Source organism: Haemorhous mexicanus, chromosome 26, assembly GCF_027477595.1.
Source record: "Haemorhous mexicanus isolate bHaeMex1 chromosome 26, bHaeMex1.pri, whole genome shotgun sequence".
Taxonomy (NCBI): Eukaryota; Metazoa; Chordata; class Aves; order Passeriformes; family Fringillidae; genus Haemorhous; species Haemorhous mexicanus.
The window spans coordinates 1463160-1491069 of NC_082366.1; the positions used below are offsets into that span (position 1 = coordinate 1463160).

Genomic DNA, 27910 nt, shown 5'->3' on the forward strand with positions numbered 1-27910 from the left:
CTGAAAAAACATCTCATTCCCACCCCCTGCCATGGGCAGGGACACCTTCCACTCTCCCAGGTTGCTCCAAGCCCCGTCCAACCTGGCCTTGGACACTTCCAGGGGTGGAACAGCCCCACCTTGTCTTGGTTCCTATTTTTAAGGGGTTTTTTACTGCTTGCTGGCGTCGGTCACGACGACAAACATAAGGATAACCAAGCCTCCAGCACGGGGGATGGCGCTCCCGGGGGTCCCCGAGGAGCAGAAGCTCGGGCAGGGTCAGGTGAAGTTCGGGCAGGGCCAGGTGAGGTTCGGGCAGGGGCGGTGCAGGCAGGGGCGATCCGGGCAGGACGCGGGGCGGAGCGGGAGGAAGGCGGCGGCGCGGCCCCTCCTCCTCCTCTTCTCCTCTCCTCCTCTTTCTCTTCCTCCTCCTCCTTTCCCTCCTCCTCCTCCTCCTCCTCCTCCTGCCGGGCGGGGCGAGGGTCGGCAGTCCCGGCGCGCTGCCGCCGCGTGGAGCCGCGCTGCGTGTTCCCGATCCCATATCTCCGATCCCATACCCCCGATCCCATACCCCCGATCCCATACCCCCGATCCCATATCCCATACCCCCGCTCCCGGCTCGCTCCGCCGCCCCGAGCCGTGCCCCCGCTGCGGGCCGGCGGCGCGGCGATGGGCGCGGGGCTGTGAGCGCGGCCGGGAGCCGTGGCCATGGGGAACATCTCCTCCAACATCTCCGCCTTCCAGTCCCTGCACATCGTCATGCTGGGCCTGGACTCGGCGGGCAAGACCACGGTGCTCTACCGCCTCAAGTTCAACGAGTTCGTCAACACCGTGCCCACCATCGGCTTCAACACGGAGAAGATCCGGCTCAGCAACGGGACGGCCAAGGGCATCAGCTGCCACTTCTGGGACGTGGGCGGCCAGGAGAAGCTGCGCCCGCTCTGGAAGTCCTACAGCCGCTGCACCGATGGCATCATCTACGTGGTGGACTCAGTGGACGTGGACCGGCTGGAGGAAGCCAAAACGGAGCTGCACAAGGTGACCAAGTTCGCGGAGAACCAGGGCACGCCGCTGCTGGTCATCGCCAACAAGCAGGACCTGCCCAAATCGCTGCCGGTGGCCGAGATCGAGAAGCAGCTGGCCCTCCACGAGCTGACCCCTTCCACCACCTACCACATCCAGCCCGCCTGCGCCATCATCGGCGAGGGGCTGACGGAGGGCATGGACAAGCTCTACGAGATGATCCTCAAGCGCAGGAAGTCCCTCAAGCAGAAGAAGAAGCGGTAGAAGCCCAGCCGAGGCGGGGAGGGATGGGGGAGCAGACAAAGGAACCGAGGGGGAGACAGAACCAAAGCGATTCTTTTGGGTTTAATCGTTCTTTTTTTTATTTTTTTTCCTCCCCCTCCTTCTTCATTTTTTCCCCTCCTTCCCCAAAGGACAGACAATAGTGGTGATAACAAAGCGGCTCCCGCCAGCCGAGCCCAGATCCCGGAGCTCCCCTCTCCCTCCGCCCCGTGCTCCTGAGGGTCTGATCTGGACTCCTTTGGGCTGGAAACACGGAAAACCGGGATGAATCTCCCCGGGATGAATCCCCCGGGGATGAATCCCCCCTCTGCATCTCCGGGACCACCGAGCCTTTGTGTGCCGGGGAACCAGCAGGGCAGGACCCTGTTGAAGCGCGTTCGAGCGGAGCCCAGCGTGCTTTTGGATCTCTAACGGGGGCATTTGGGGGTGTGATGCCAGCCCCCCACATGCATTTTGGGGCGGGGGGTGCGGATGAACCGCGGCTCGGCAAGGTCAGCGGGGAGGGGGCTTGCAGCCCTCATCCCTGCATCCCCGCATCCCCGGATCCCTCCCCCGCGGGTGGCGGTGGGAAGGGGTGTTGAAAGCTTGGACGGGGGGGTTGGACCAGCAGAAAATGTCTTGGAGGGGTGGGTGTGATGGGTAAGGGGACATCCACCCACCCTGGCTGGTGTTTTAGGGTGCAGAGCAAGGACGGGCAGCCTTTGGCTTGGGGGGGAGGATGCGACACTGGGGTGGTGCTGAGCAGCTGCTGAATGGTGCAGAGCTTGAAGCTCTTGGCTCAAAAAAAAGGATGAAAAAAGGAAAAAGAATACCCGAGGGTTTGGGGTGAACGCTGCTGGGAGCGTTGGGGTGGTTGTGCAGGACCCCCATTTCTCAGAGGGTCGGCAGTGTCACCTTCTGCAGCAAAGCCCCCCGCAGGTGTGCATTGTCCCCGTGCTCAGGGTGCTCCCAGGTGCGGCTTTGGAGGTGATCCAACCCGGGGGTTGCTTAGCAGAACCCCCCCAAAAAGGCAGAGTTGGGGGTTCTGCCCACTGTGCTGCTCTGCAGTGGGGCAGGAGGCCAAATCAGGGAGGGTCACGGCAGGGCACGATGGATGGATGGACAGACAGAGACGGCCAGAGCCTGCAAAAAAATCTCTGCTGGGAAGGGAAGATGGCAGGGGGTGAAGAGGCATGGGGGGGTTGTGGGAGGTTTCTAATAAAGATTTGAACCCGATTTAGAGCCCCTTGCTTCCCCCAGTAGCCACAGGGGCAAGCTGTGCCTGCAGAGCACCTGGCCAGGGCCGGGCCCGGCCGCCTCCTCCTGCAGGTGAACATTTTATACCTCCACAGGGCTGGGCACCAAAATCCACTTGCTGCCTGTGGTTCAGCCTGGATCTGGCTGTCCGGGGTCCTGGCTTCCCACAGAGCTGAAGCAGGCAGCCCTTGGGGGCTAAATGTGCTGAATTTGGAGGCAGGCAGGATTTTCTGGTGATTTTACACCACCTTTCCTGTTTGCAAACCCCTTCCCAGAGCAGCCAAGGGGAAAGCACCAAGCAGAAAAAAGCCCCTTGGGTTTCGGGGAGTTGATCCTCCCCTTGCAGTGACGAGCACCTTCCAAACAGCATTTTCGGGGGGTAGGGGGGTTTGTTAGGGAACAAATGTTGCAGCTGAGTTGTTTCTTCTCCTCTGGCGGGGTTTGAGTTCCCGATCTGTGTGGGCTGGTCCCATCCCTTCAGGTGGCTCTCTTCCCGCTCCCTCGGGTTTCCCTGCTTTGTCTTCACCTCCAACACTTTGGTACTTGCTGTCGAGAGAGAGAGAGAGAGAGAGAGAGAGAGAGAGAGAGAGAGAGAGAGAGAGAGAGAGAGAAAAGAATTATTTATTTTTGATGCCACAGAAGCCACATGTATTTAACCCATTTTTGGCAGAAATGTAGAAGCTGCGTTGACCCCAGCAGCTCCAGGGCGAGCAGGTTGTAGGAATGACACATGTTGGTGGTGGGCTTTTTTACCTCCTGGTTTAGCAGATGCAAAGGCTGTTTTTATGGAGCTGGCTCCTTCCTGGGAGCCTGTCCCACCCAGCTCAGCATCCCCTTGGAGAGATGGCAGAGGGCTGGGAGGGTCGGGTGGGACGCTGTGCCCGTGCCCTTGCCAGCCACTCTGCTTTCTGCAATAATTAAAAAAGACTTTTCCAACGAGCAGCTCCTGGCTTCCGTGGTGTTTCCGTCACGTTCCACCCGCTTTCCCCCCGTGTGAAGGTGAGCGTCGCCCTCGGTGGGCTGCAAGAATTGGGGCCCCAGCAGGGCAGCCCCCAAGGGAACTGTCTGGGCTCTTTGCAAGGCCGTGCCTCCTCTCAGACTGTGGATGACCTGGGTTTTTTGGCAGGTCTCACTCCCCCAGGTCCATTCCCCGTGTTCCCATCCATGAGTCGCCATTGTCCGTCAGTCTCTGTTCCTCCTGTCCTCCCTTTTTTCTTTTTCTGTTTCTTTTTTTTTTTTTAAGATGCAGACATAACGCTGTGAACTGAAATAAATTATTTATACAATGAAAGGGCCTGATAAAAAAAAAAAAAGCAACAAAAACCAACTGAAACCCAGTGTTCTGCTCATTTCTCAGTATCAATGCTGCCTGTGGTGTGGTTTGAAGGAGGCTCCTGTGCCTCCCCGAGGAGAGGAGACAAGGGGACAGAGAAGTGACCTGCTGAGGATCCAGTGTCACGGGTCTGTCACGTGGCAGCCTGCTAGGACATGGGGGACATCCATAATTTGCTGGTTAATGAAATCTGAGCTCTTTGGCAGGTCACTTAATGTCTCTGCATCTCTGCTGCTGTCTGAGAGAGGAGGAGGATACTTTTGGTGGGGGGGGGAGGGCGGGATTTTGTTCCACCACCTCCTCTGATTTGAAATCCGTGTTAGAGAGATGTGGATTTTAAATCCATGCACAGAGAAAGTTCCCATTTCTCCTCAGCGTGGCTCTTTTTAAACGGGTGGCCTCGGGCGAGCGGTGTCGGTGGCAGAGAGCCAGGTCTGCAGGGGTTAAAGCAGCACTTGGGAACAGGATGCTGCAGACAGAGCTCGAGGCTGCCTCTGCTCTTGGGTGGCTGCTGACACAGGAAACCCAGCGTGACATTTCGGGGGGGAGCGGTGGAGCTGGGTGGCAAATTACTTTCCTTTTTTTTAAATTTTTTTTTTTTAAATGATGACGAGGCAGCCAGAGGGGAAATGATGAGCCTGACTTGTGAAAGTGAGATTTGGAAGGGCTTGGGGTGTTTTCTCACCCTGCCTGAGGTTTGTGGGGTGCTCAGTGCCTGGGTGAGGGGATGTGTTGGCTGCTCTGCAGGATCAGCAGTGGCGACTCTCAGGGGTGACAGGAGCTCAGGGCACGGCTGGAGCTGGGCCAGGGCAGCTCAGGCTGGAGATCAGGAAAAGGTTCTTCCCCCAGAGGGTGCTGGCACTGCCCAGGCTCCCCAGGGAATGGGCACAGCCCCGAGGCTGCCAGAGCCCAAGAAACATTTGAACAATGCCCCAGGGATGCCCAGGGTGGGGTTGTTGGGGTGTCTGTGCAGGGCCAGGGGCTGGACTCTGATCCTTGTGGGTCCTTCCAGCTCAGGAGATTCCATGGTCCTTTGAGCCCAAAGGCTCACCCAGCAGTGCAGCTGCTGAGCTGCTGTCCAGGCTCAGAAATCCCTGGGAGCTGAGCTGGACCGTGGCACTCCAGGATTGGGTTGTGCATTGCTCAGCTGCCCCCCAAGCCTGCAGAGAGCCTCTGGAAGGTGCAGGGCTCCCCACGGGCTCCTCCTCACCCAGAGCATCACTCATGGGCTCCTGTCCCTCTGCCACAAGCCCAGTGCTCCTGAAGGTGCTCCTGCCCATCCTCTGGCCCTTTTCCCTGGGACACTGTGTGCTCCTCCTGCTTTCATGGATCTGAACGCCCAGCAGTGCCCACACCTTCCTGAGCCTGAAAGGACCTGTCCTCACCGATCCCACCTGGCAGAAACTGATTTTTGGGGGTTTTCCAGCTGGCCTGGAGGTCTGGATGCTGACATTGTGTCCCTGGGTTTATCTGTGTGCCAGGGGAGCTGGACTTTGGTTCCCTGGGTGCCACATGGAGCTGGGGGAGGCTTTCCTCCTGGTTTAAAGGGGGAAAATAAAATGGTTTAGTAGTAATAAATTAAAAATAGTAATATAATTAGAGTAATAAAAATTTGGACAATTAGGATTTAGGACAATACGAGACAATAAAAACAAAGAGTTAAGGACAGTCCAGGTACCTTTTCTGGGCAAAATAAGCCCCAAAAAGGACCCACATTAACAGAGGATTAACCCTTAAAAGTCACAGCCTGTTGCATATTCATACACCTCATCCATGATGCATCAATTCCATTCACACACAGGATTCTGTCTGGGCAGTGTCAGCTTCTTCCTCTGAATCCTCTTCAGGGCTGAGTGAGGTGGGAAGAAGTTCCTTTCTTCTGATAATGGAGCAATAAATTCTCTTTCTCTGAAAGATTGAGGTGTCCTGTGGCTGCTATCTGGTGTGAGTCCTTTCTTTAGGAAAAAAAAAAGTATCCTACATAGCATAGTTTCTATTTTAACCTTATGTTATAACCTAAAACTATATTTAACACACTACTTAAGAAAATTAATACAGCATCATTTTCTAACACAACACATATCATATTCATTTGAATATTTGCAAAAAGCCAATAATAAAATAGGCATTTTTCACAGACATAAAGCAGCGAGGGAGCAGTTGGGCAGTGGGCAGTGTCGGCTGAGAAGGAGCTGGAACATTCCAAGAGGATGGATCAGGGCTGGGAGCAGCGGGAGATGGGGTCGGGTCAGCAGTGAGCAGAGAGGAGGCACCAGTGTGCCTCCAGAGAAGGCTGCTGAGTGCTCTCTGTGTCCCCGGGTGTATCCCACTTTTCCAAGCAGGCATCTCCTCCTTCCTCCTCCTCCTTCCTCCTCCTCCTTCCCGACCTCTCCTCCAGCCCGGGAGCCCCTCTGCTGCAGGTTCTGCCTTGCCCCGTGCTGTAGCAGCCCCTCAGCTCCTTCTGCCTCTCCTCCCTGGCTTTGCCTCGTTAAGCCAAATCCCTCTGCTTTATTTCAAATGGGATTTGCTCCCCAAGCAAGGATCTTTAAAAGGATCATCCTGGTTAATGCAATCCGGAGGGCACTGGATCCTTGGAGCACGGAGCAGGGCACTGGCAGCTACTGCACAGCACCAGGTGCTTCTGGCCAGATTTTGGGGGTGGGCTGAGGATGACCATCCCTTTAAAACAGCCTAGAAACTGCTGCCAGAAGAAAGGAAAAAACCTCCCACAGTGATTCAAACGTTGTTTGCTTTGTTTCAGGCAGCCCCATCCTGGAATTTCTTCAATGGGAATCACCCCCAAATCAGCAGAACTTTGTCTGAGCAGCAGAAGGCCACTGCTGTGAGGTGCTTTAAGCACTTTGCACACACACCATGCAAAATAAAAAAAAAAAACAAACCAAAAAAAGCCTTGTGCTGGCCTGGCAGAGCAAAATTGAGACATTTCAGCACGAGGATGTTTGAATATGGAGAGCTCAGCCCGGGAATATTTGCTCTAATAAACCATTCTGTTTATTTCAGCTTAGCCTGTGTTTGCTTCCCTCAGACACCGGTGTGAGATTTCAGGCAGGGAAGCTCACAGAGCCCATCCAGCTCTCCAGCAGTGACATTAAAGCACTGCTGGAAGGGGAGGGATGGAGCCTGGACACCCCAGGTGAGCAGAAGGAATCCCCACGACCCCCTGTCCTCCCTCCCTGAGCGATGGCATCCCAGAGCTTCCCAAAACACTGGGAGCACCCTGGGGATTTGTGAGAAGGGCAGAGAGCTCTTCATCAGCCCACAGATTGGATTCTTCTCCTTTATTGTTAGTCATCCTCATTTACTGCTGTGAATGATATCATAGATAGGAATTCTAATTATTATTATTGATGTTAACAATATTATAATGTGTATATTTATTAATAAATAGTGAAAAAACAGTAAATAAATAAAATAAATAAAACAGTAAATAAATAAATTAAAGTGTGGTGAGGCACAGGGTGCTCAGAGAAACTGTGGCTGCCCCTGGATCCCTGGAAGTGTCCCAGGCCAGCTTGGATGGGGCTTGGAGCACCCTGGGATAGTGGGAGGTGTCCCTGCCCATGGCAGGGGGTGGAATGGGATGAGCTTTAAGGTCTTTCCCACCCCAAACCATTCTGGGATAATTTTTATTGCCCAGCCCAAATTTTGCAGCTGGGGTGAGCTGCTCTGGTTCTTGTGATCCTGTGGTGCTGGAGCATTCCCAAAAGATGGGAGCTGGGGAAACAGGCACTCCCAAAGCTCCTGATCCCACCTGGCTCTGCTTTCAAGTATTTTGCTGCCCGAAAGAGAGCAGGATGCAAAGCTGGGCCTAAATGCAGGTTTTTTACACTCCTGCCTAACCTTGGTCACATTACTTAACTTGCCCCAAACTTCTTTTCCACAGGAATAAAAGGAAAATTCCGGCATTTTTCCTCCTCCCTGGGCTTCAGAAAGAATCTGGGGCTGGTGTGATTCTCAGGTCCTCGTGGTAAAGATGCTCAACCTGCAGGATTGTCCCTTCCCTGGTGGAGAAAGGGGCTGAAGGCTGAGGGTGGGGGGAGATTCCTGCAGATCCAGGTGCTCCTGCCATGCCAAGGCCACATTACTGGGTCCCAAATTATTATTGGCTCCCAAATTATTGGGTCCCAAGTGATTATTGGGTCCCAAATAAATATTGGGAAAGGATTTCTGCTCTGGGCTAAGAAACTCAGGGTATCCCCCAGACTCTCAGCTGGAGGTGCCAGGGATGCTTTTTTGGGGCTAGAACGAGGTGTTTTGGGGGAGTCTGTTTGCCTGGGAACCCCGGATTGAGCCACCAGAGCTGCACCAGGGCTGGCTGGGCACCTTGGCTCAGCTCCCAGCAGCTCCAGGCTGCTCTGGTTTCATTTCTGAGCTCTCTGAAAGCCTCCTGCAGCTCTATCCTGTGGGAGCTGGGACACAGGGCTGTTGTGGTGCTGGGTAATGTTTAAACAGCCCTGGAAAGCCCCTCCTGCCCTCCCTCCCAGCTCTTTGGCAGCTTCCCCACCCTTCTGCTGCCTGGTGGGAATGTGCAGAGGCTGAGCTGCTGCAGGTGTCCATCCTCCCAGGATGGGCTGTGCTCTTCCCAAGCATCTTTGGAAAACACCTGGGTGCTTGAAGGGAGCTGCTGGAGAGGACAGTGGGGGCTGGGGAGAAAGGAACACCAAAATAAGAAATAATGACCCACACACAGAACCACAGAATCACAGAATTCCTGAATGGTTTGGGTTGGAAAGGCCTTGAAGCTCATCCAGTGCCATGAGCAGGGACACTTCCCACTAGACCAGGTTCCTCCAGCCCAGCCTTGGACACTGCCAGGGATCCAGGGGCAGCCACAGCTGCTCTGGGCACCTGTGCCAGGGCCTCACTGCCCTCCCATCCAGGAATTCCTTCCTCAGTTTCCCATTGGAGCCTGTGCTGGGTTGTTCCCCACCCACATCTCCAGAACAAATGGCCTTCAGCCTTGCCTGTGCTCCTGGACATTCCTTCTCTCCCAGGAATGGCCCAGGGGCAGCCCCTGATGGTCCCAGAGAGCTGGGGAGACTTCTGCTGCCTCAGCCCAGCCCTGGGGCTGCTGTGCTCCTTCTGGGACTCCCAGCAGCTCCAGGGTGGCTCAGACTGGGAATGGGGTGCCAAGGATGGGATAAAGTCATCCTCTGCCAGTTTTCCCTGCAGACTCTGGAACCAAACACCTTCCCACCAAACACCTTCTCACCAAACACCTTCCCACCAAACACCTTCCCACCAAACACCTTCCCACCAAACAAACACCTTCCCACACATCTTCCCACCAAACATCTTCCACCAAACACCTTCCCACCCAACGTCTTCCCATGAAACATCTTCCCACCCAACACCTACCCACCAAACAAATATCTTCCCACCAAACAAACACCTTCCCAACAAACATCTTCCCCTTCAAACCTCTTCCCACCCAACATCTTCCCACCCAATACCTTCCCACCAAACAAACACTTTCCCACCAAACATCTTCCCAAAAAAATCTTCCCACCAAATATCTTCCCACCCAACGTCTTCCCAACACCTTCACATCCAACATCTTCCCACCAAACCTCTTCCCACCCAAACATCTTCCCACCAAATATATTCCCACCCAACATCTTCCCACCCAATACCTTCCCACCAAATTTCTTCCCCACCAAACACCTTCCCAACAAACATTTCCTACCCAACATGTTCCCACCAAACATGTTCCCAAAAAAATCTTCCCACCAAATATCTTCCCACCCAACATCTTCCCAATGCCTTCCCACCCAATATCTTCCCACCAAACACCTTCCCACCAAACCTCTTCCCACCTAAACATCTTCTCACCAAAACTCTTCCCACCAAATACCTTCTCACCAAACATCTTCCCACCAAACACCTTCCCAACAAACACCTTCCCACCAAACACTTTCCCACCAAACCTCTCCCCACCCAACATTTTCCCACCAAACCTCTCCCCACCCAACATCTCCCCACCCAGCCGGCCTCTCTGGAGGTGCTGCCCATCACGGGGCTGGGATGCAGAGCCCAAAGAGCTGAGGATTTGTCCCTCCTGCAGGGTAAACCACCCCCCTAGGGCCCTGCCCTTCTTCCCCTGTGAGGGCAAGGCAGGGGGGAGGGCTAAAACTGTTCATTCCACCTGAGCATCAGCATTTCAGCATTTTCAGCATTTTCAGTGTCCCAGGGGGCTGCTGGGGTGCAGTGGGGGAAATCCAAGCCTTCCTGCTGGTGAGGAGGTGCTGGTGTGACAATGTGGAGCATGAGGGGGCCATAAACCCATCAGGAGCATTGGGGGTGGGGGAGAGGAAAAAAGAGAAGTCCTGCTGGAGTTTTATCAGCTGAGGGTTTGTAACCTCTGAGGACTGGCTTAGCTCTGGCTGAGAAGAGGATTTGGGGCCCATGAGCAACACCCTCATCCCACACCATGGGAGAGCAAAACTGCAGAGGGACACAGCCCTGGGCAGGGACTGCTGACACCAAGGCTTGATGGTTGTCACCCATGGGAGACTTGGGTGCTCGAGGCTCCTTTATTTTTAGCTGGATAATGGAGAGAGTGACGTGGGAGAAGGCAGGGCTGTGTCTGCTGAGATATTCAAGTTCCTTATTTGTAATTCCTGGTACAGAAGTACAGAAGTACTGGATATGTGGGGGGGTTTACATATAATTATGTATATTTATAGATGGGTGTTTATTTCCCATCCATATTCTGTTTTCTTTATATATATATATATATATATATATATATAAAATTGCACACAGGGAAGGAAATGTTGCAAATATTCCCTCAGCTCCTTCTGCCCCTCTTGAAGAGGAGCTTTAAGGTGTGGGTGTGACACCTGGGGACACGGTCTGGTGATGACCTTGGCAGTTTGGGGCAGAGTATTTGGACTCCATGGTCTTAAAGAGCTTTTCCAGTTCCACAGTTCTGTATTTCTCCTGGTGCTTGGCACCTCCAGCCCACAGCTTTTCCCATTCTGTGCTGGGTCATGCCTTTCCCCACACCATGGAGGCAATCACAGATCTCTGTGACCTGCCCACGTCCCCATTAAATTATTATTGGCTCCCTAATTATTATTGGGTCCCAAATTATTGTTGGCTCCAAAATTATTATTGGCTCCCAAATTATTTCTGCTCTGGGCTAAGAAACTCAGGGTATCCCCCAGACTCTCTGCTGGAGGTGGCAGTGATGCTTTTTTGGGGCTAGAACGAGGTGTTTTGGGGTGGTCTGTTTGCCTGGGCACCCCAAATTTCCAGCAAGCCCTGAAGTGGGAGTGTTAAACTGGCTAAACAGGGTTTATGCAGCCCCTGTTCCCAGCAGCCTCAGCCAGGTCATGTCCTGGTGATCCATTAACCAGGGGGGGAGAGAGGCCCCTGTGCAAACCTTGGCATCTGCAGTGGAGCTGCTTGGAAAGCAGCCAGTGCTGCTCTTCCCTGGCCATCCACAAAAAAACACCCACAAAAAACCCAAAAATTTATCAAAAAAGGAGCCATTTCATGGAAATGCTGGTGGCAAAGTGCCACGGTGAGGGGGGACAAGAAGGGAGGTGCAGTGACCTTGGGCAGTGCTGAGACAACACTGCTGGCATGGATTGTGCTTGCTCTGAGATGGCTCTTCCCTGGGAATTCTGGAAGGAATTTTGCATTATTGGAGGTATAAAATGAAATTTGGGCAGGCCACAAAGGGGTATTCTCCATGCTGGGGCTGTTTTCTCACTGGGTATCCACAAATTTCCAGTATTGGTAACCCCAGGAAACTCTCAGAAATGGCAGCAGGAGAAACCTTATCCCATTTCCCCCCTGCTCCCAAGCTGCTGCCCCCTTGGAGCTCCCTGTGTCAGGAAATGTGCAGGAAAACTGGTGCATTTCTGAGGATCTGAGCTCCCTCAGTCAAGACAAGACTTGCAAAGAATGTGGGTAATTTATGTGTGGATAATAAGGAGAGGGAGAGCAGCAGGCAAAAGGAGTTTGTCTCTCATTCCCCTCAGCCCTGCTCCTGAGGCTTTGCCCTACCCAGAAAAGTTATTCCTGATTATCCCAGGGGATTAATTCACCTGGGGACCTTCCTGAGTCCTCCCTTTTGCTTTAATCAACCCACTGTGGCTCCAATTGCTAAATCAGGGGGGAAAACCAAACAAAAATCACTTTTCTCCCCAAATTCCCCCTAAACCTGTATTCTTTTGCATCCTTGCAGATCCTAGACTGGTTTTCCCTACAGACTGGTCCTTGGGAACACAGCAGAGCCAAATCCAGCTTCCAGGCCCAATGTAATAACTCACTCTCCAAACCCCTCCTGGTTGCTGGCAGAAACCAGAAGCCCTGACACATTTATTTGGTTTTTGATTTTTTTTTTTTTTCCATAGAAAAGCCCTAGCAAGGGCAAATACAGAACTTGTGAAAGAAGAGCTTCAATAAACAGATTTATTGCCTGGAACAGGAGAAGGCCTGGGAGCTTTGCACTGTGTGGCACAACTCTGAGAAGGAAAATCCTTTAAAAGGTTCAATTTTGGGGGAGAGGAGCCTTGGCAGCTGCAGGTCTGGGTGGGAAAATGACTCAGGGGACTCTGCAAGGCTCAGATATTTTATTTTTCCCCCCTCTCTCCATCTCAAAAGGGATGAGCTGTGCTTTTTCAGAGCAGGGAGGGGTTAAGCCTGACCCTGAATTCCTCACCCCAACACCACATCCATGGGTAACTTGCCTTTAATTACTGTTAATTACTTAATCGTGCTCTCCAGCTCTGCTCAAGACTCTGCCTTAACTGCTCCCAAACCAGCTCTGGACATGCACAGGGTGTAATGGAGACAGCAAGTCCCTAAATCCCATTCCCTGCAGGCTTGGCCCCTCCTTGCCCACCTCTCCCAGCAGGTACAATTCCCAGCTTTGCTCCAGACTTCCCGGGGCAGTTTTCCAGGTGATTTTCAGGCTGGCCTGATGACACAGGGTCTTTGCTCCAGGCTGGGGATTAGCAGGGTGTGGGACATCACTTCCAACAGCCCCAGGGGGACATCCCAAGAACTGGGATGGGACAGTCCCTTCCCCTGCAGGAGCAGAAATGGGAAGCAAGAAGAGAGGATGAACCCCCAGCCCTGGCTGAGCCCTCACAGCGAGTTCTGTGAGGAAAGAACAGCATGAAAAATTCAATTTTAAGCCCAGCCTGCTCAGGCCAAGGCCCAGTGTCTGAGAGGGAAAGCAGCAAGTCCTCACTGCGGAAGAATTACAAGGAAATCGACTTCTGAGACAAAACAGTGGCAGAATCTCCAATCAACACTGGCTGCAGGCAACAAAATCAATCCCAGTCACGTTTTCCCAGCCCGGCTGCTCATCAGACACGATCTTCGTGGGAGGAGGAGGAAGAAATACAAACTGGAATTCCTATGGGCAGAGCTGAGCAAATCCATGGATACATCGAGCACCACATCAGCCCAAACACAGGGAAGCCCCATGGCAACCACTGCCAGGGTGGGACAGGAGGAGAGTATCAGAATCACCAAATCCCAGGATAATTTGGGTTGCAAGGACCCAAAATCTCATCCCATTCCACTTCTTCCAGGGCAGGGACACCTTCCACTGTCCCAGGGTACTCCAAGCCCCATCCAGGCTGGCCTGGGACACCTCCAGGGATCCAGGGGCAGCCACAGCTGCTCTGGTGCCACCAGCCCTGGATGTGGCAGGGGTGTGCAGGGCGGGACTTCCCCTCTCTGGGTGTCCCCACAACATCAGCTCCATCACCCCCAGGTACAAAGGAGAGGCAGCAAAAGGCTCCTCCGGGGAGGAGAAATGGGTGGGGAGGGGGCTGCAGAGTGTGGGAGGCAGGATGAAGCACTCCAGGACACCTGCAGATGTGGGATCCCTGCAGAGAGAGGTCTGGCAGTGCACTTTGCTGTCAGCCATCAGCACAAACCACTCACACAGGCTCGCCAAACCTCCCACCCTTGCTTTAAATATAGAGGAGAACCCTAAACTTACCCCAACTAATATTAATAAAGCTACAGTGGGATGACACAACTTATTAAAGATCCCATTTGCAGCTGGTGACCTCCAGTTGGGGCAGCTCCCAGTGATTCCAAATGTTCCAGGTGAGATCCAAGCCCTCCCAGTTCAGTTCCAGCCCCCCAAGTGTTTCATGTCACATTCCTGTCCCAAACACCTCCAGAAAAGTCCTTGTCTGCCCAGGGGATTGATGCAGGGGCAATCATGAGGACTGTGCCTCTTGGCTTCCCTGAAAAGCCAGCTCCTGGGCATTTCATCCCAAGCTCTGTGGTTTAGCACAAGTTCCACATCCTGGGGGGAACTTTTTGTGCTGAGGAGCCCCACCTTCCCTCTCAGATGTCAGAAGGGGAACTTGCAGCAGATTGGAAAGAAGCCAGTGCTTAGCATTCAAAAACAAAACCAAAACAACAAACCCAAACTAAAAATGAATTCCTGAGTTTTACCCCAGTTCCAGGATTTTGCAGCAGCTTGCTGGACGTGGTTTTTGTCCCTTCCAACAGCAGAAGTTGCATCAAAAGCTGTGCTAACAAGTAAAGTAGGGCAGTGAGAGGAAGCAGAGGGGGACTGCAGGGACCAAGCCCCAGCAGGCTGAGGTTTTCCACCCACGAGGCCCCTTCAGAGCTGGAGATCCAGCCCTGCTCTCCCAGAGGTTTGAGTTTGTCCCTGTCCCACCTGGAGAGCTGCACCCCACATTCCACTGTGTCTGGAGTAGGTAACTCCAATCGCTGTCCTGAGGGTGAGGCTCTGAGCTGTGACATTCCCAGAGTGCAGAGGGAGAAATCAGGTGTTCTGCTCCTTCTCCAAGGAAAAAAGGAGACCTTGAACACCAGCAAGTGTGGGAAACCCTGTGGGACCCACCCCAGCTGACCCAAACACTGCCTGCTCCCATTCTTGGCAGCAGAGATGTCCCTAAAATGGATCCCTGGCCCTAAAGCTTTGTTGGGGTGAAAGGTTGGCAAAGCCAAGGTGCCCTTCCCAGATGGAAAAGCCTCAGGTCCCTGTGCCCCATTTTATGGCTCTGGTTGCTGTGGAGGTGCTGGGAGTGGTGGCTGCTCCTCCCCTGCCTGCAGATTGGATAAATGAAATTCCAGGGGCCATTTCACTCTGGTCTGGGAGACTCTAACTCCCAGGGAAGCACAATTCCCACAGACCACAGAGGGATGAGCTCCCCCACTCTTGCTCAGCTGTTGGAGAGAATCAGAAATGGAGGGTGATGATTAATGAATCTGTGTCCCAATCTGTGTCCCAACCTCAGCCTGGGTCCCTGCTGATCCATGCCCAGGCTCAGAGCCAGACAGGGAGACACCAGGGAGGGACAATCCCGGCTGCTGCACGGGATGCAGGAATCCCCAGGGAAGAGGAGCATCCCCCAAGGGAGCTGGACCTGGCCCACCTCCAGAATGGTCCTTTCTGTGCCATGGGGGGTGAGCTGTGGCTGTGGGGAACGTGACAGGGTGGGACTGGTTCATCCTGACCCCTTGGGTATGGAGGGAGATGGATCCTGCCCAGGGGAGAGCTGCCAACACAGACAAGCAGGAGCAGCCTCAGGAATGTGGGATAACCTCCAGCCCTCATTGTGTGATAGCCCTGGCTCCACCAGGTGTGACCCTGAGAGATCCAGTGCTGGGGCTGGGAAGGGAAAGGGAAGGACTGGTGAGACTGGGGAAAGCAGGATTCCTGTCCTGGTGTCACTGGCCTCTCCCTGACCCCATCGCCATCACCCCCCATCCCAGGGGAGATCCAGCACATCTCCCCAGCTCCAGGAGGGAGACAGATGAGATTTTGGGGTGGGCTGGGGGCAGCAGCACATCCCCAGGGCAGGGGGTGACCCTGGTGTTGCCTTCTGGCAGGGCAGAAGGAGAGACCCCCCCCCTTCCCCAGCCCCCTGGGCAGAGGATGGATGTGCTGAGGGACCCCTTGGTGGCATCTGGAGTGGCCCAGGGAAGCAGGAAGCCCCTCCCGGTGGCCCACAGCCCCACCCCGAGGAATTCCAGCTATGCAGGGAGCAGAGGTGTAAAAGGGAAAGATTAAGCCCGTAAATCAGGCTGTGGGAGGAGGAGGAGGAGGGCACAAGTGCACAGAGCTGCAGGAGGATGGCACAGGGAAAACCCCCGGGCAGAGGGAGGGGGAGGGGAGGGATAACCTGGAGCAGCCTGGAGAGGGGGGATGGCCAGGGAAAAGCCATGCTCAGGGGGGGAAGTCCTCTCAGTGTAAAAAAACCCCAACAAAACAACAAAAAAGGAGCAAAATGTGGAGGGAAAAAAACCAGGAGCAGTGGGTTAAGCATAGAAATAAAAAGCCCTCAAAATACCATTTTACTTCAATTTTAGTCTGTTTTTTATTTTACTGCCATAATGGAAGATGGAAGGAGACACAAAACTCTCCTTGAAGAATGTTACAAGTGAAGTATTTAAAACATGTAATTGTGTTTTCTGCCTAGACCAGAGAACCCCCTACGGCTGTGCAAGCCTCCATCCCTGTGGCTCCAGCTTTCCACATGGTGCTGGATGGGTGGATGGATGGATGATGGATGGATGGATGGATGATGGATGGATGGATCCATGGATGGATGGATGGATGGATGGACAATGGATGGATGGATGGATGGATGGATGGATCCATGGATGGATGGATGGATCCCTGGAGGGATGGATGGATGGATGATGGATGGATCCCTGGAGGGATGGATGGATGGATGACGGATGGATCCATGGATGGATGGATGGATGGATGGATGGATGGATCCATGGATGGATGGATGGACAATGGATGGATGGATGGATGTATGATGGATGGATGGATGGATGATGGATGGATGGATGGATGGATGGATGGATGGATGGATGGATGGATGATGGATGGATGATGGTTGAATGGATGCATGGATGCATGGATGGATGGATACATGGAGAGATGGACAGATGGATGGATAGATCCATGGAGGGATGGATGCATGGATGGATGGATGGATCCATGGATGGATGGACAGATGGACATCTTGACAACTTAGCTGGTGACCCGCTTCCCTTTTCTGAGCCCTCCAGGAGCAAATGTATCCAGGCACATTTTTGGGACACGGGAGCAGTCATAAGCTCCTGGTGAAAATCCATGCCGGTCCACACTATGTGTGATCAGGAGGGTGGTGAAAAACCCAAGGAGAAGCTCTGGATCTCATCCCAGCTGCTCTGGTGCACCTCGGGAGGGATGATCCCAGCAGAATCCCAGCTTCCACAGCAGGATACTGAGAGCCAGCTCCCGTGCAGAGTGAGGAGGAAAACGTGAGCCTGTGGAGGAGCAGATGGGAAATGTGACCCTTGGGGACGCCGAAATGGAGAGGGAACGGTGTGGTTTCATGGCTTTCAGCCTGATTCCACACACAAGGGGATCCTAAAGTGCACCATCCTCAGTCCTGAGGAACTCTGGAGGCTCTGGGCAGTGTCCCCAGCCCTGGCAGAGGAGCTGGAGCCTCGCTGCCACGGAGCGCCCACAAGCCGTGCGAAAATAGGTGACTCGCTGGAGGAGAAAGAGAAAAAAGCTATAAATATCCTGAGTGAGAGAAGAATTCATCACTCACTCACTCTCCCAGCTCTTATTACACATCACAGAGAGCTGTTACACAAACCCCTGCCACGAAGAGAGGCCCAGGCATGAATCACTCCCCGTGAGATATCCAAGAATCCAGCCAGAGGTGAAACCCAAACGGACCCAGACAGCCTTGGAGCCTCTGTTCCGACCACCAGTTCCTGTTCATGCTCCTGTGATCATCCAGGAGACACTCTGGCCTTTTCGGAGAGACATCCAGGGGCAGAGAAGAGAGATCATCTCCCTCTGAAGGATTTGTAATTCAAAAAGACTGAAGGGGAGTGGTGGCCAAAGCCCAGGCACCATCCCCAGCCTAAAAGTTCAGGGGAAAGGGGTTTTTAGGATGCATAAAACAGAAGAGAGAGGGGTCAGCATGACAAACCCATCTCCCTTCCTGCATGGGCTCCCACTGTGCCTCATGTGACTTTTCCAGCCTGCAGGGATAACTGCACCTCCCTATTCAAAGCCAGCTCATGAATTCATGGAGTCCCAGGATGGTTTGGGTTGGAAAGGACCTTAGAGAACATCTCATTCCAACCCCCCTGCCATGGATGGGGGTGTCTGACTTCCCTTAGCTCCCTGATGGAGAGGAGGAAGGGATCAGCTGAAAGTTAAAGTCTGAGGGCCGTGGGGATGAAACCTGTTCCCCACAACCCAGGATCACAGAGAGAGCTGGACACCGAGATAAGGCAGATGCCTGGAATAACCCAAATAGCTGAGATAAGCCCTGGTCTGGGCCTGGCACATCCATCCATCTCTGACCTGGGGCAGGAGCCTGCTCTGGCCTGACCCAAGCCCCAAACACTGCAGCCACTCCACCCTCCAGACCCCAGGGCTGCTCCAGGCAGGGTCAAGGTCTTAGAATCCTGAATCCACGTACAGGAGGGTGACAGGGGCTGAGCCTGGTGACCCTGAGCTGTGCTGGAGCAGCCAAGACCCCCTGAAGGTAGCAGGGAGGGGTTCAGTGGGTTCTGACCAGCCTGGCACACAGGGAGGGGTTGGCAGTGACCAAGGTGGGACACCAGCTGTGCAGTGGAGATTCTCCAGTGTCTTTGCTCACGTGACACCCCCAAGCCAGTGGGGTGCTGCTCTCCAAAAGGTCAGGAATGGGCTGTGGAGGGGGCTCTGCAGGAATTTATTCCCCCTGATGAGCTCATGTGTTGGCAGGAGAAAGCTGCAGATGAAGCTGAGTGGTTTCTCATCAGCCTCATCCGTGCCTCAAGCAAGGCTGCCCAGTCCTCTGCTCCAGGTGGAGGAGATAGTGGGGGCCTGTTTTCCAGCTTCTCCTCATTTTCTTATCTCTTCTCCCACTTCCTCAGAGCCTACCAAGTCACCTCTGAAATATGAGCCTCTGTTCATCACCAGGCCAAAGCATTCCCCTGAATAATCGTGGGTAAAGCCAAAGCTGAAGCCCCACAGCTTCCCTGCCCTGGAATTCCAAGGGTGGAGAGCCCTGGGAAGGGAGGGCAGCTCTGCTGACACCACAGAGGGGATGGATGGGATGGGAGAAATGCATCAGAGGTGTCTTTGCTTGTCGTGGGCACTCTGGTGCCTCTTGCAAGGAGAGGCTCAGGGCGCAGGGCAGGCGCCCACAGGAGGCTGCAGGAGCCAGCAAGCTCTGCTCCTGTCATCATTCCTCCCAGGAAAAACAGCTCCCAGCACTGGGAACCTTAATTGAGCTTCCCTCATAAATCACCTGGATGTCACCCAGGTGCAAGCACTTCCCAGGCTGGCATGTACAGGCAACCTCTGCTTTCATCCCACTCCATTCTTCACCTGACCCCTCAGAGCCTCTGTCCCCCAGCCCCTGGGAGATCCCAGGAGCCCTGCCCCTCCAAGAATGTCAGCTATTCCAGGTTGTTTTGCCCTGCTGGACAGGCACATTGATGCTTTGAGAGACACTTGCTGTGCTAGCAGCCAGCCACTGCACCTAGTTTCCTCTCCTAGATTAGTCATTCTTCCCAAATTTCCTTCTTTTGTGTAGGGATTCCCTCTGTTTCCTGCTACAGGCTTCATTTTCCCTGCTCTGTGAGCACTTGGAAGTATTTGTACTGCCAGGGAGGCTAGTTCATCTGTTCAGCTATTTTTATTCCTCCCGAAGAATTGTTTTTCCAGAATAGTCTCTGCAGGTCAGGAAGGGAAAAGAAATCATCTTGGGTACAGCTGAATGGGTTGAAAGCAGTTTCCTACACGCCAGGACCCCATCATCCTGCTGAAGTCTTTCACATTGATATTCCACGTCTCGATGATCCTTGTGGGTCCCTCCCAAATTCAGGATATTCCACGATGTGAGTGGCCGAAATTCAAAACAGAGCCATGTGCTTTGAGAGATCAGGTCCTGGTGTCAGAGGTGCCAGGGCTGGAACTGTGGGGGATGCACTGCACCTCTGAGGACTAAAAGGGTTTTGGTTTCTTTCCAGAGCTATTAAACCTCAGCCCAGCATCCCACAAAACTGCTCTTGCTCTCAGCATGCCCGGGCCTGGCACCAGGAAACAAGGGAGGTTGGAACGAGGTGATCTCTGAAATCCCTCCCAGCCCCAACCATCCTGCTGCTCTCTGCTCCAGCCTCTGCAAACACAGATTCCTTTGGGAAAGGATGACCAAAATATTTCTGGGCTCAGCTCATTCTCGGTGGCTGGACCGGTATTTGGGGGTTGAGGCTCCCTCCTGCTGCTCCTTGGAGGCAGCAAACCCAGTGTGGGATGTGGGGAGCATCCCTCGTGCTCTGCCTGCAGGGACACGCCTGGAATTCCTGCTCCAAGCCAGGGACTGGCTGCTTCTGGCAGAGCTGTGCCCAGGAGATGGAGCTTTGCCAGCTCCTTCTCCCTGGCTCCTTCCTCTGGGCTGGGTCTGCTCCCAGCAAGCCCTGACACCTCCCCTGGGCCAGCCATGCCTGCTCCAGGAGGGATCCCAGCCCCACAGGGATGGATCACCCTCACCTCAGGGGTGATTTCACCCAAATTGGAGCACCCTTCTCAATTTCCTCTCTGGGTGCTTGTAGGGCCGGGCTGTGCTGAGCCAAAACGCGTTCTCCTCGCTGCATTCAGCCAAAGCATCCCCAAAATATCCCTGTTCCTGAGGGAGAACATTCCCCTTGGGCCTGCACTGCACATCTGGGCCAGGAGGAGGAACAGCACATGTGGAGCTTTCCTGGAGCACAAGAGCCTTTTCTGGGTATTGCTGATGCTGTCTCTCGTTTGTGGGGCACCTCTGAGGGTCTGCCTTGAACACCCTGAGCTTCCAAAACGCTGCATTTGTCCTCAGAGTAGCTTCCAAAACACAGTATTTGTCCTCAGAGTAGCTTCCAAAACACAGTATTTTCCCTCATAGCTGGTGTTTGGAAGATGGTGCATTCCAAAGCTCCTTGAAGCTAGAAATAAAAAGCCCTCAAAATACCATTTTGCTTCAATTTTAGCTGATTTTTTTTTTTTTTAATATGACTGTCATAATGGAAGATGGAAGGAGATACACAAAAAAAAAGGTTTTAAAAAAAGGTGTTTGGAAGATGGCACATCCCAAAGCTGCCTTCAGCACTGGTGAGGTTCAAAACTCAGCCTTCTGTCCTCGAGAGTGTGAGGCTGCTGGTTCAGAGGAACCCTTCCAGCAGCTCAGTGACCCTTGGTGGGAACTGGAAAGAGAGAAACTTCCACAGACACTGAAGGGTTTGATCTGCAGCCTTGGGAGAAGCTTGGACTGATGTAAAAATAAAGCACACAGACATGAAGCAGAAAAGCCACAAACTTACATTTCTACAGTTGTAAGGAAGAATGTGCCTTGAGTAAGTGAGAAACTGCATTGGTAAGATGGTGAAGGGTTTATAAAGTAGGAAACTGTACTGATGAAATGGTGAAGGGTTTATAAAGTAGGAAACTGTATTGATAAAATGGTGAAGGGTTTACAAAGTAGGAAACTGTATTGGTAAAATGGTGAAGGGTTTATAAAATAGGAAACTGTACTGATAAAATGGTGAAGGGTTTATAAAATAGGAAACTGTACTGATAAAATGGTGAAGGGTTTATAAAGTAGGGGTGTAATTGAATAGAATAAGCTGAGAGTTTAGAGGTTGTAACAGAAGCATATCTGTGTACATGTGACAATATCCCATTGGATAAAAGTGTCCACACTGCAGTAGAAGTGAAGGTGATGGGTTAGAACAGCAAAAAAAACCAAAACTTTGTGGCAGCTGTGCATTGGGTTGGAAAGTTCTGTATTGTCTTGTAACAAAGAATTTGTGACTACTTCTGAGCCATGGCCGACTGCTCGTGCCTCTAAAATCTCACAGCTGCTGAGAGTGATGTTTGTGTGAGCAAAGGATCCTTCTGAGCCTGAAAACAGTGCCATCCCTTCCTCACCAGCAGTGACAGCAATAACCCTTGGTGGCCTGAGCCCCCCAGTTTGGCAGTGCTGGTGAGGGGCTGTGCTCCAGCTGCAGCTCCTCCTTGGATCACATCCTCACTTCCAGCTCCTCCCTGGCCAAGCTGGGGGCAGCTCTGCCTCTCCCTGCTCATGCACACAGCACTTCAGAGTCAGAGCCAGACCTGGAGCAGCCCCAGTTTTGCCCCTTCCCTCCTGCTGTCACCGTGAGGGGTCTCCAGTGAATATCCCATTCCCACCAGGACTCATCCCAGACCCTCTGTGCCCAGCCCAGCTCTGGGCTGGGGGTCTGTGGCCAACCCAAAGGAGCTGAGCTCTCTCTTAACCCTCCTCTGGCCTCTTCCCTGTCCAGGGCATCACCTCAACCCTGACACAGCCCTGGTTGCTCCCCCAGCCTTTGATCCTTCATTCCCAGCCTGGCAGATTCTCCCTGTTAGGAATTCCAGGAACTCCATTGCATGGAGAGCCAGGCCTGCACCTTCCCCTGTAATTTAGCTTTAATTAATGCCCATTTATTATTAACTGTTTTCAGCTGGGCTTAGGTTTAATGTCAGCTGGTTATTATGCAGAGACCAGCAGGGATTGTTTCCACCTCCTTTGTTACCCATTCCAGCCATTCCCCCCTCCCCTGCTGACAGATGCCCACAGAATGTGCAGGATCAGCAGAAAGGATCCCTGTCAGGGAACAAGGGGGCTTTCAAAGCCACCAAAGCCCAGGGAAAGCCTCCCCACCACCCCAGGTCAGTGCCAAAGGAAAACCCCCCCAGTTCCACAGGAGAAATGCAGTTTGTGTTTTTTTTCACTGGCGCACAAAAATCTGTGATTGAGGGTGGAAATTACCCAGGAGCTATTTTGAAAGAATTGGGGCATTTTCATGCTCTTTTTCTATTTTCCATTAGCTCAATTCTGGCTTTAAGAAAATAAAATAAAAAAAAAAATAAAAGGAAAAAAATAAGAACAGAAAGAGAAACCTTTCCTTCTACTTCCTTTAATCACATTTCACTCCCCACCCCCCTCCCAAAGAAAAAAAAAAAAAGGAGCAGTGAAGGCACAACACCACAAATCCAAGAAAACAGCAATATTTAGGAGAGGCCTTCAGAGCCTGGATAAAAAACAGGGAGCTGAAGAAGGAAGAGGAAAGGTTGGGAAAGATCATCAGTTCCAGCCATGAACCTAAACACTGCCAGCCCCACCACAACCACGTCCCCAAGTGCCACATCCACACACTGAGCCCTGCCAGCATTCCAGCACTGCCCTGGCCTGGCTTTCCACGAGGAAATTTCTCCTGATGTCCAATCTAAACTGTCCCTCCTCCAAGTTGGGGCAGTGAGGGTAAAACTCCTCAGAGCCCCAGGTGGGCTCTGGAGCCAGCAGCAGGCACCAGGACAGGCAAAGCCCCCACTGCAAAGGGGGACAGTGACAATTTGAGAGGGAAAGCAACACTGGCAGGGGAGGGAAGGAGAACTGAGGCTCGGCAAAGCCCTTTGTTCCCCTGCTGGGGGTGGAGGAACATTTTGAGAAAGGTCAGGAAGTGTCAGAGGAGCGGAGACATCCCCAAGGAGGGATGCAATGTGTGCATGCAGGTAACAACAAAAAAACCCAAAAACCAGTTAGAACTGCTCGGGCTTGACATTTCCCCCACCCTTAGGGGATATTTTGGTTCAAGGGGAGATTTCAGTTCACTGCTTCTTGACAACTGTTGTGAAATTGGCAGCTCTTGCCACACTTGGTGCTTTCTGCTCCTTGCTTTGTGCTGAGGTTGCAAAATCGGCATCTGGTTTTTGGTGGGGAGAGGAATCAGCGCTCCAGAGTTTCCAGGACTCCAAATCCCACCTTGCTGCCAACCTCCCTTTGCCCCAGGGGTGTGGGGGACACTAAATCTCCTTAAAACCTGGAGTGACTCAGGTAGAGGTCCCTTAAAGCAGGTGGGGATGATGGGGATATCCCAGGGGCTGTGGCCTCCTGGAAATGGGAAATAATGGGAAGGAGGGAGAATTCTGTGCAGTGTTAAACTGTGAGAAACGCCAATCACCTGTTTTTAAAATTTTGAAAGTTTAGCAGTAATAAAATAGTTATACAAAAGTAATATAATTAGAGTAGCAATAATTTGGACAATTAGGATTTAGGACAATACGAGACAATAAAAACAAAGAGTTAAGGACAGTCTGGTACCTTTTCTGGGCAAAATAAGCCCCAAAAAGGACCCACGTTAACAGAGGATTAACCCTTAAAAGCCACAGCCTGGTGCATATTCATACACCTCATCCATGATGCATCATTCCATTCAAACACAGGATTCTGTCTGGGCAGTGTCAGCTTCTGCCTTTGAATCCTCTTCAGGGCTGAGTGAGGTGGGAAGAAGTTCGTTTCTCCTGATAATGGAGCAAAAATTTCTCTTTCTCTGAAAGATTGAGGTGTCCTGTGGCTGCTATCTGCTGTGAGTACCTCATTCCTCTCTTTAAAAAACATCCCACAGACAGTTTCTATTTTAACTCCAAAAGATACATTTTAACTACAAAACTCCATTTACCATACTATTAAAATGTTAATACAGCACTACTAATCAATACTACAGAATCCATACAGTAAATATCTGCATAGAGCCATATAACATGCACTTTTCACATAAACCATTTTTAAGCATCCCATCCCCAGCTCAGCCCTGAGAGCTGCCCCGGGACAATTACCTGGAGCCATCCAGCCAGGAGCTCTGCCCTGCAAAGGCCTCCTTTGCTTTAATTACCCTCATTTGGAAGTCAATTCAGAGCAGCTTCCCTGAAGATGCCAGCCTGGAGCAGCCCTGGAGGGGCTGGAAAACAACAGAACTGTTTTCAGTTGCATATCAGCCCCCTCAGGCTTGGGAAAAATAGTGGAAATACATCAACAAAACACTTTGAAGATGCTTCCTAAAGCTGCTTTCCCCAACTTGCTCTTACCCAGGCTGTCAGCACAGGCAACTTCCTGGCCCTCAAGGCTGGAAAAAATCAGAGCATCATCATCATCATCATCATCAAATGATTTAGGGTAGAAGGGACCTTCACAACCACCCTGTGCCACCCCTGCCATGGGCAGGGACACCTCCCACTATCCCAGGGTGCTCCAAGCCTCATCCAGCCTGGCCTTGGACACTGCCAGGGATCCAGGGGCAGCCACAGCTGCTCTGGGCACCTGTGCCAGGGCCTCACTGCCCTCCCAGCCAGGAATTCCTTCCTCAATTCCTCCTTGGAGCCTGTGCTGGGTTGTTCCCCACCCACATCTCCAGAACAAATGGCCTTCAGCCTTGCCTGTGCTCCTGGACATTCCTTCTCTCCCAGGAATGGCCCAGGGGCAGCCCCTGATGGTCCCAGAGAGCTGGGGAGACTTCTGCTGCCTCAGCCCAGCCCTGGGGCTGCTGTGCTCCTTCTGGGACTCCCAGCAGCTCCAGGGTAGCTCAGACTGGGAATGGGGTGCCAAGGATGGGATAAAGTCATCCTCTGCCAGTTTTCCCTGCAGACTCTGGAACCAAACACCTTCCCACCAAACACCTTCTCACCAAACACCTTCTCACCAAACACCTTCCCACCAAACACCTTCCCACCAAACACCTTCTCACCAAACACCTTCCCACCAAACAAACACTTTCCCACACATCTTCCCACCAAACTTCTTCCCACCCAACATCTTCCCACCCAACGTCTTCCCACCAAACACCTTCCCACCAAACACCTTCCCACCCAAACAAACATCTTCCCACCAAAACATCTTCCCACCCAGCCCAGCCTCTCTGGAGGTGCTGCCCACGTTTCATCCCTCCCAGGGAGGAATTCCTTCCCAATATCCCATCCATCCCTGCCCTCTGGCAGTGGGAAGCCATTCCCTGTGTCCTGTCACAGAAACCATCCACATTGGATGCTGCCAGTCCCAAGGGCTTTTTGGTAGCCAGGAGCAGCCTGACTGATGCTCCAGCGTGTTTTCATCCACAGCAGCTTGGGCTACCAAAGCAGTGGCTGCCTGTGGCCACAGCAGCTTATCTTGGGGGGTCTGGAAGGCACAAGGTTCAGAAAAGAGCAGCAAGGAAAGGTTTCTGAAATACTTTCTAGCACTCGCTATTAAAAATAAAAGTTGGTGTGTGGTATTTTCTGGGGTCCCCCGTGGCAGGAAGGAATGGATCTGACTCCATGTTCTCAGAGGGTTAATTTATTATTTTATGATCTATATTATGTAAATATAGAATGATCTATATTGTATAAATAGATCTATATATAAATCTATATAAATAGATCTATATTATATAAATATAGAATTATATAATATAGAGTGCTATACTAAACTATACTAAAGCATACAGAAAGGATGCAGACAGAAGGCTGAAAGATGATAATGAAAATCTTGTGACTCTCTCCAAAGCCTTGACACAGCTGGCTGGGATTGGTCATTAAGCTAAAACAATTCACATGAAACCAATGAAACAATGACCAGTTGGTAAACAATGTCCAGACCACATTCCAAAGCAGCAAACACAGGAGCAGCAATCAGATAATTGTTGTTTTCATTTCTCTCTGAGGCTTCTCAGCTTCCCAGGAGAAGAAATCCTGGGCAAAGGGATTTTTCAGAAAATATGATGGTGACACTGATGTTTCAGCACAATGTCACTGCACCAGGGAAGAAAAATCAAGAGCAAGGCAGACCTGTCCCCTTCTCCCCTCTGAATTCCCTGGGAGCTGAAGCAGTGGCTGCCTCGCTCTCTGGCTCTCCTGGCTATGAATCCATCAGGTTTCAGCCAGACTCTGAAAATAAGCTCTGCCTGGCCTTGCAGGTGACCCAGAACAAGCAGCAGAGCAGGGTTTGGATCACAGCTTTTAAATCCTGGCCCTGCTCCTGCCAGCAGCCCTTGTCACCAGCTGATAACCAGGAGCCACGGGCTGGATGTGGCACCGGTGCCCTGGAACGCCAGCCTGTCCTGCAGGGAGCAGATGGCAGCCTGGATCCGGGCACCACCTCGGCTTGCTCAGGGCACTCCGTGTCCCAGCCCTCTCCTGGCATGAATGGACCCATTTCACACCCAGCAGGAGCTCTGCAGCAGCTCTGCACGGTCCCTTTTCCCCATTCAGGGAAAACCCAGGAGCGGTGGAGCTGCGGTTCTGTTTCCTGTGTGAGAGACAAGTGCTCACACTTGGAAAATTTAAAAATGTTTATTTAAACAGAAATACAACAAAGGACTACGTAAGTGTGAAAAACGCCAATCACTTGGTTTTAAATTTTTAAAAGTTTAATAGTAAGAAAATGGTTATTAAAATAGTAATATAATTAGAGTAATAAAAATTTGGACAATTGGAATTAGGACAATTCGAGACAATAAAAACAAAGAGTTAAGGACAGTCTGGGTACCTTTTCTGGGCAAAATAAGCCCAGAAATGACACATATTAACAGAGGATTAACCCTTGAAAGCAACAGCCTGTTGCATATTCATACACCTCATCCATGATGCATCAATTCCATTCACACACAGGATTCTGTCTGGGCAGTGTCAGCTTCTTCCTCTGAATCCTGAAGGTGTCTTCAGGGCTGAGTGAGGTGGGAAGAAGTTCGTTTGTTCTGATAAGGGAGCAAGAAATTCTTTTTCTCTGAAAGATTGAGGTGTCCTGTGGCTGCTGTCTCAGTGGGAGTACCTCATTCCTCTCTTTAAAAAAATATCTTACATAGCATAATTTCTATTTTAACCTTATGTTATAACCTAAAACTATATTTAACACACTACTTAAGAAAATTAATACAGCATAACTTCCTGACATAACACATATCATATTCATTTGAATATTTGCAAAAAGCCAACCATAAAATACACATTTTTTACATAAGGGAAAATTCTCAGCACTGGGAACTGACCTTGTGTATACCATGTGGCCAGTTTGTCTTCAAGATGGATGCTGAGTCTTTTATACCCCTGGGGGTTGCATCAGCCAGCCCTGGCCCCTCCCAAAGTCTGTCAGCCAGCTCTTCTTTGCCATTTACCAGTGGAGACTGCTTTCTTGTAAATGGATTGGAGGTCAGGTGTTGCCATGCCTCACCCCCTAAGCACCAAGCTTTTCCATTCCCAACTGCCCC

At 52.0% G+C, this 27910-nt stretch overlaps 1 protein-coding gene across 1 annotated transcript; it reads left to right on the forward strand.

Annotated features, from left to right (window-relative positions):
- Positions 1-436: 436 nt before the first annotated feature.
- ARL4C (ADP ribosylation factor like GTPase 4C) lies at positions 437-3853 on the forward strand. Its single transcript, XM_059868239.1, has one exon. The coding sequence runs from the start codon at positions 688-690 to the stop codon at positions 1264-1266; it is 579 nt and encodes a 192-aa protein (XP_059724222.1). The 5' UTR covers positions 437-687; the 3' UTR covers positions 1267-3853.
- The last annotated feature ends 24057 nt before the right edge of the window (positions 3854-27910 follow it).

What these genes read in the sequence shown, in the direction of transcription:
- ARL4C (XM_059868239.1), top strand. Translation starts at nt 688, where the DNA reads ATGGGGAACATCTCCTCCAACATCTCCGCCTTCCAGTCCCTGCACATC.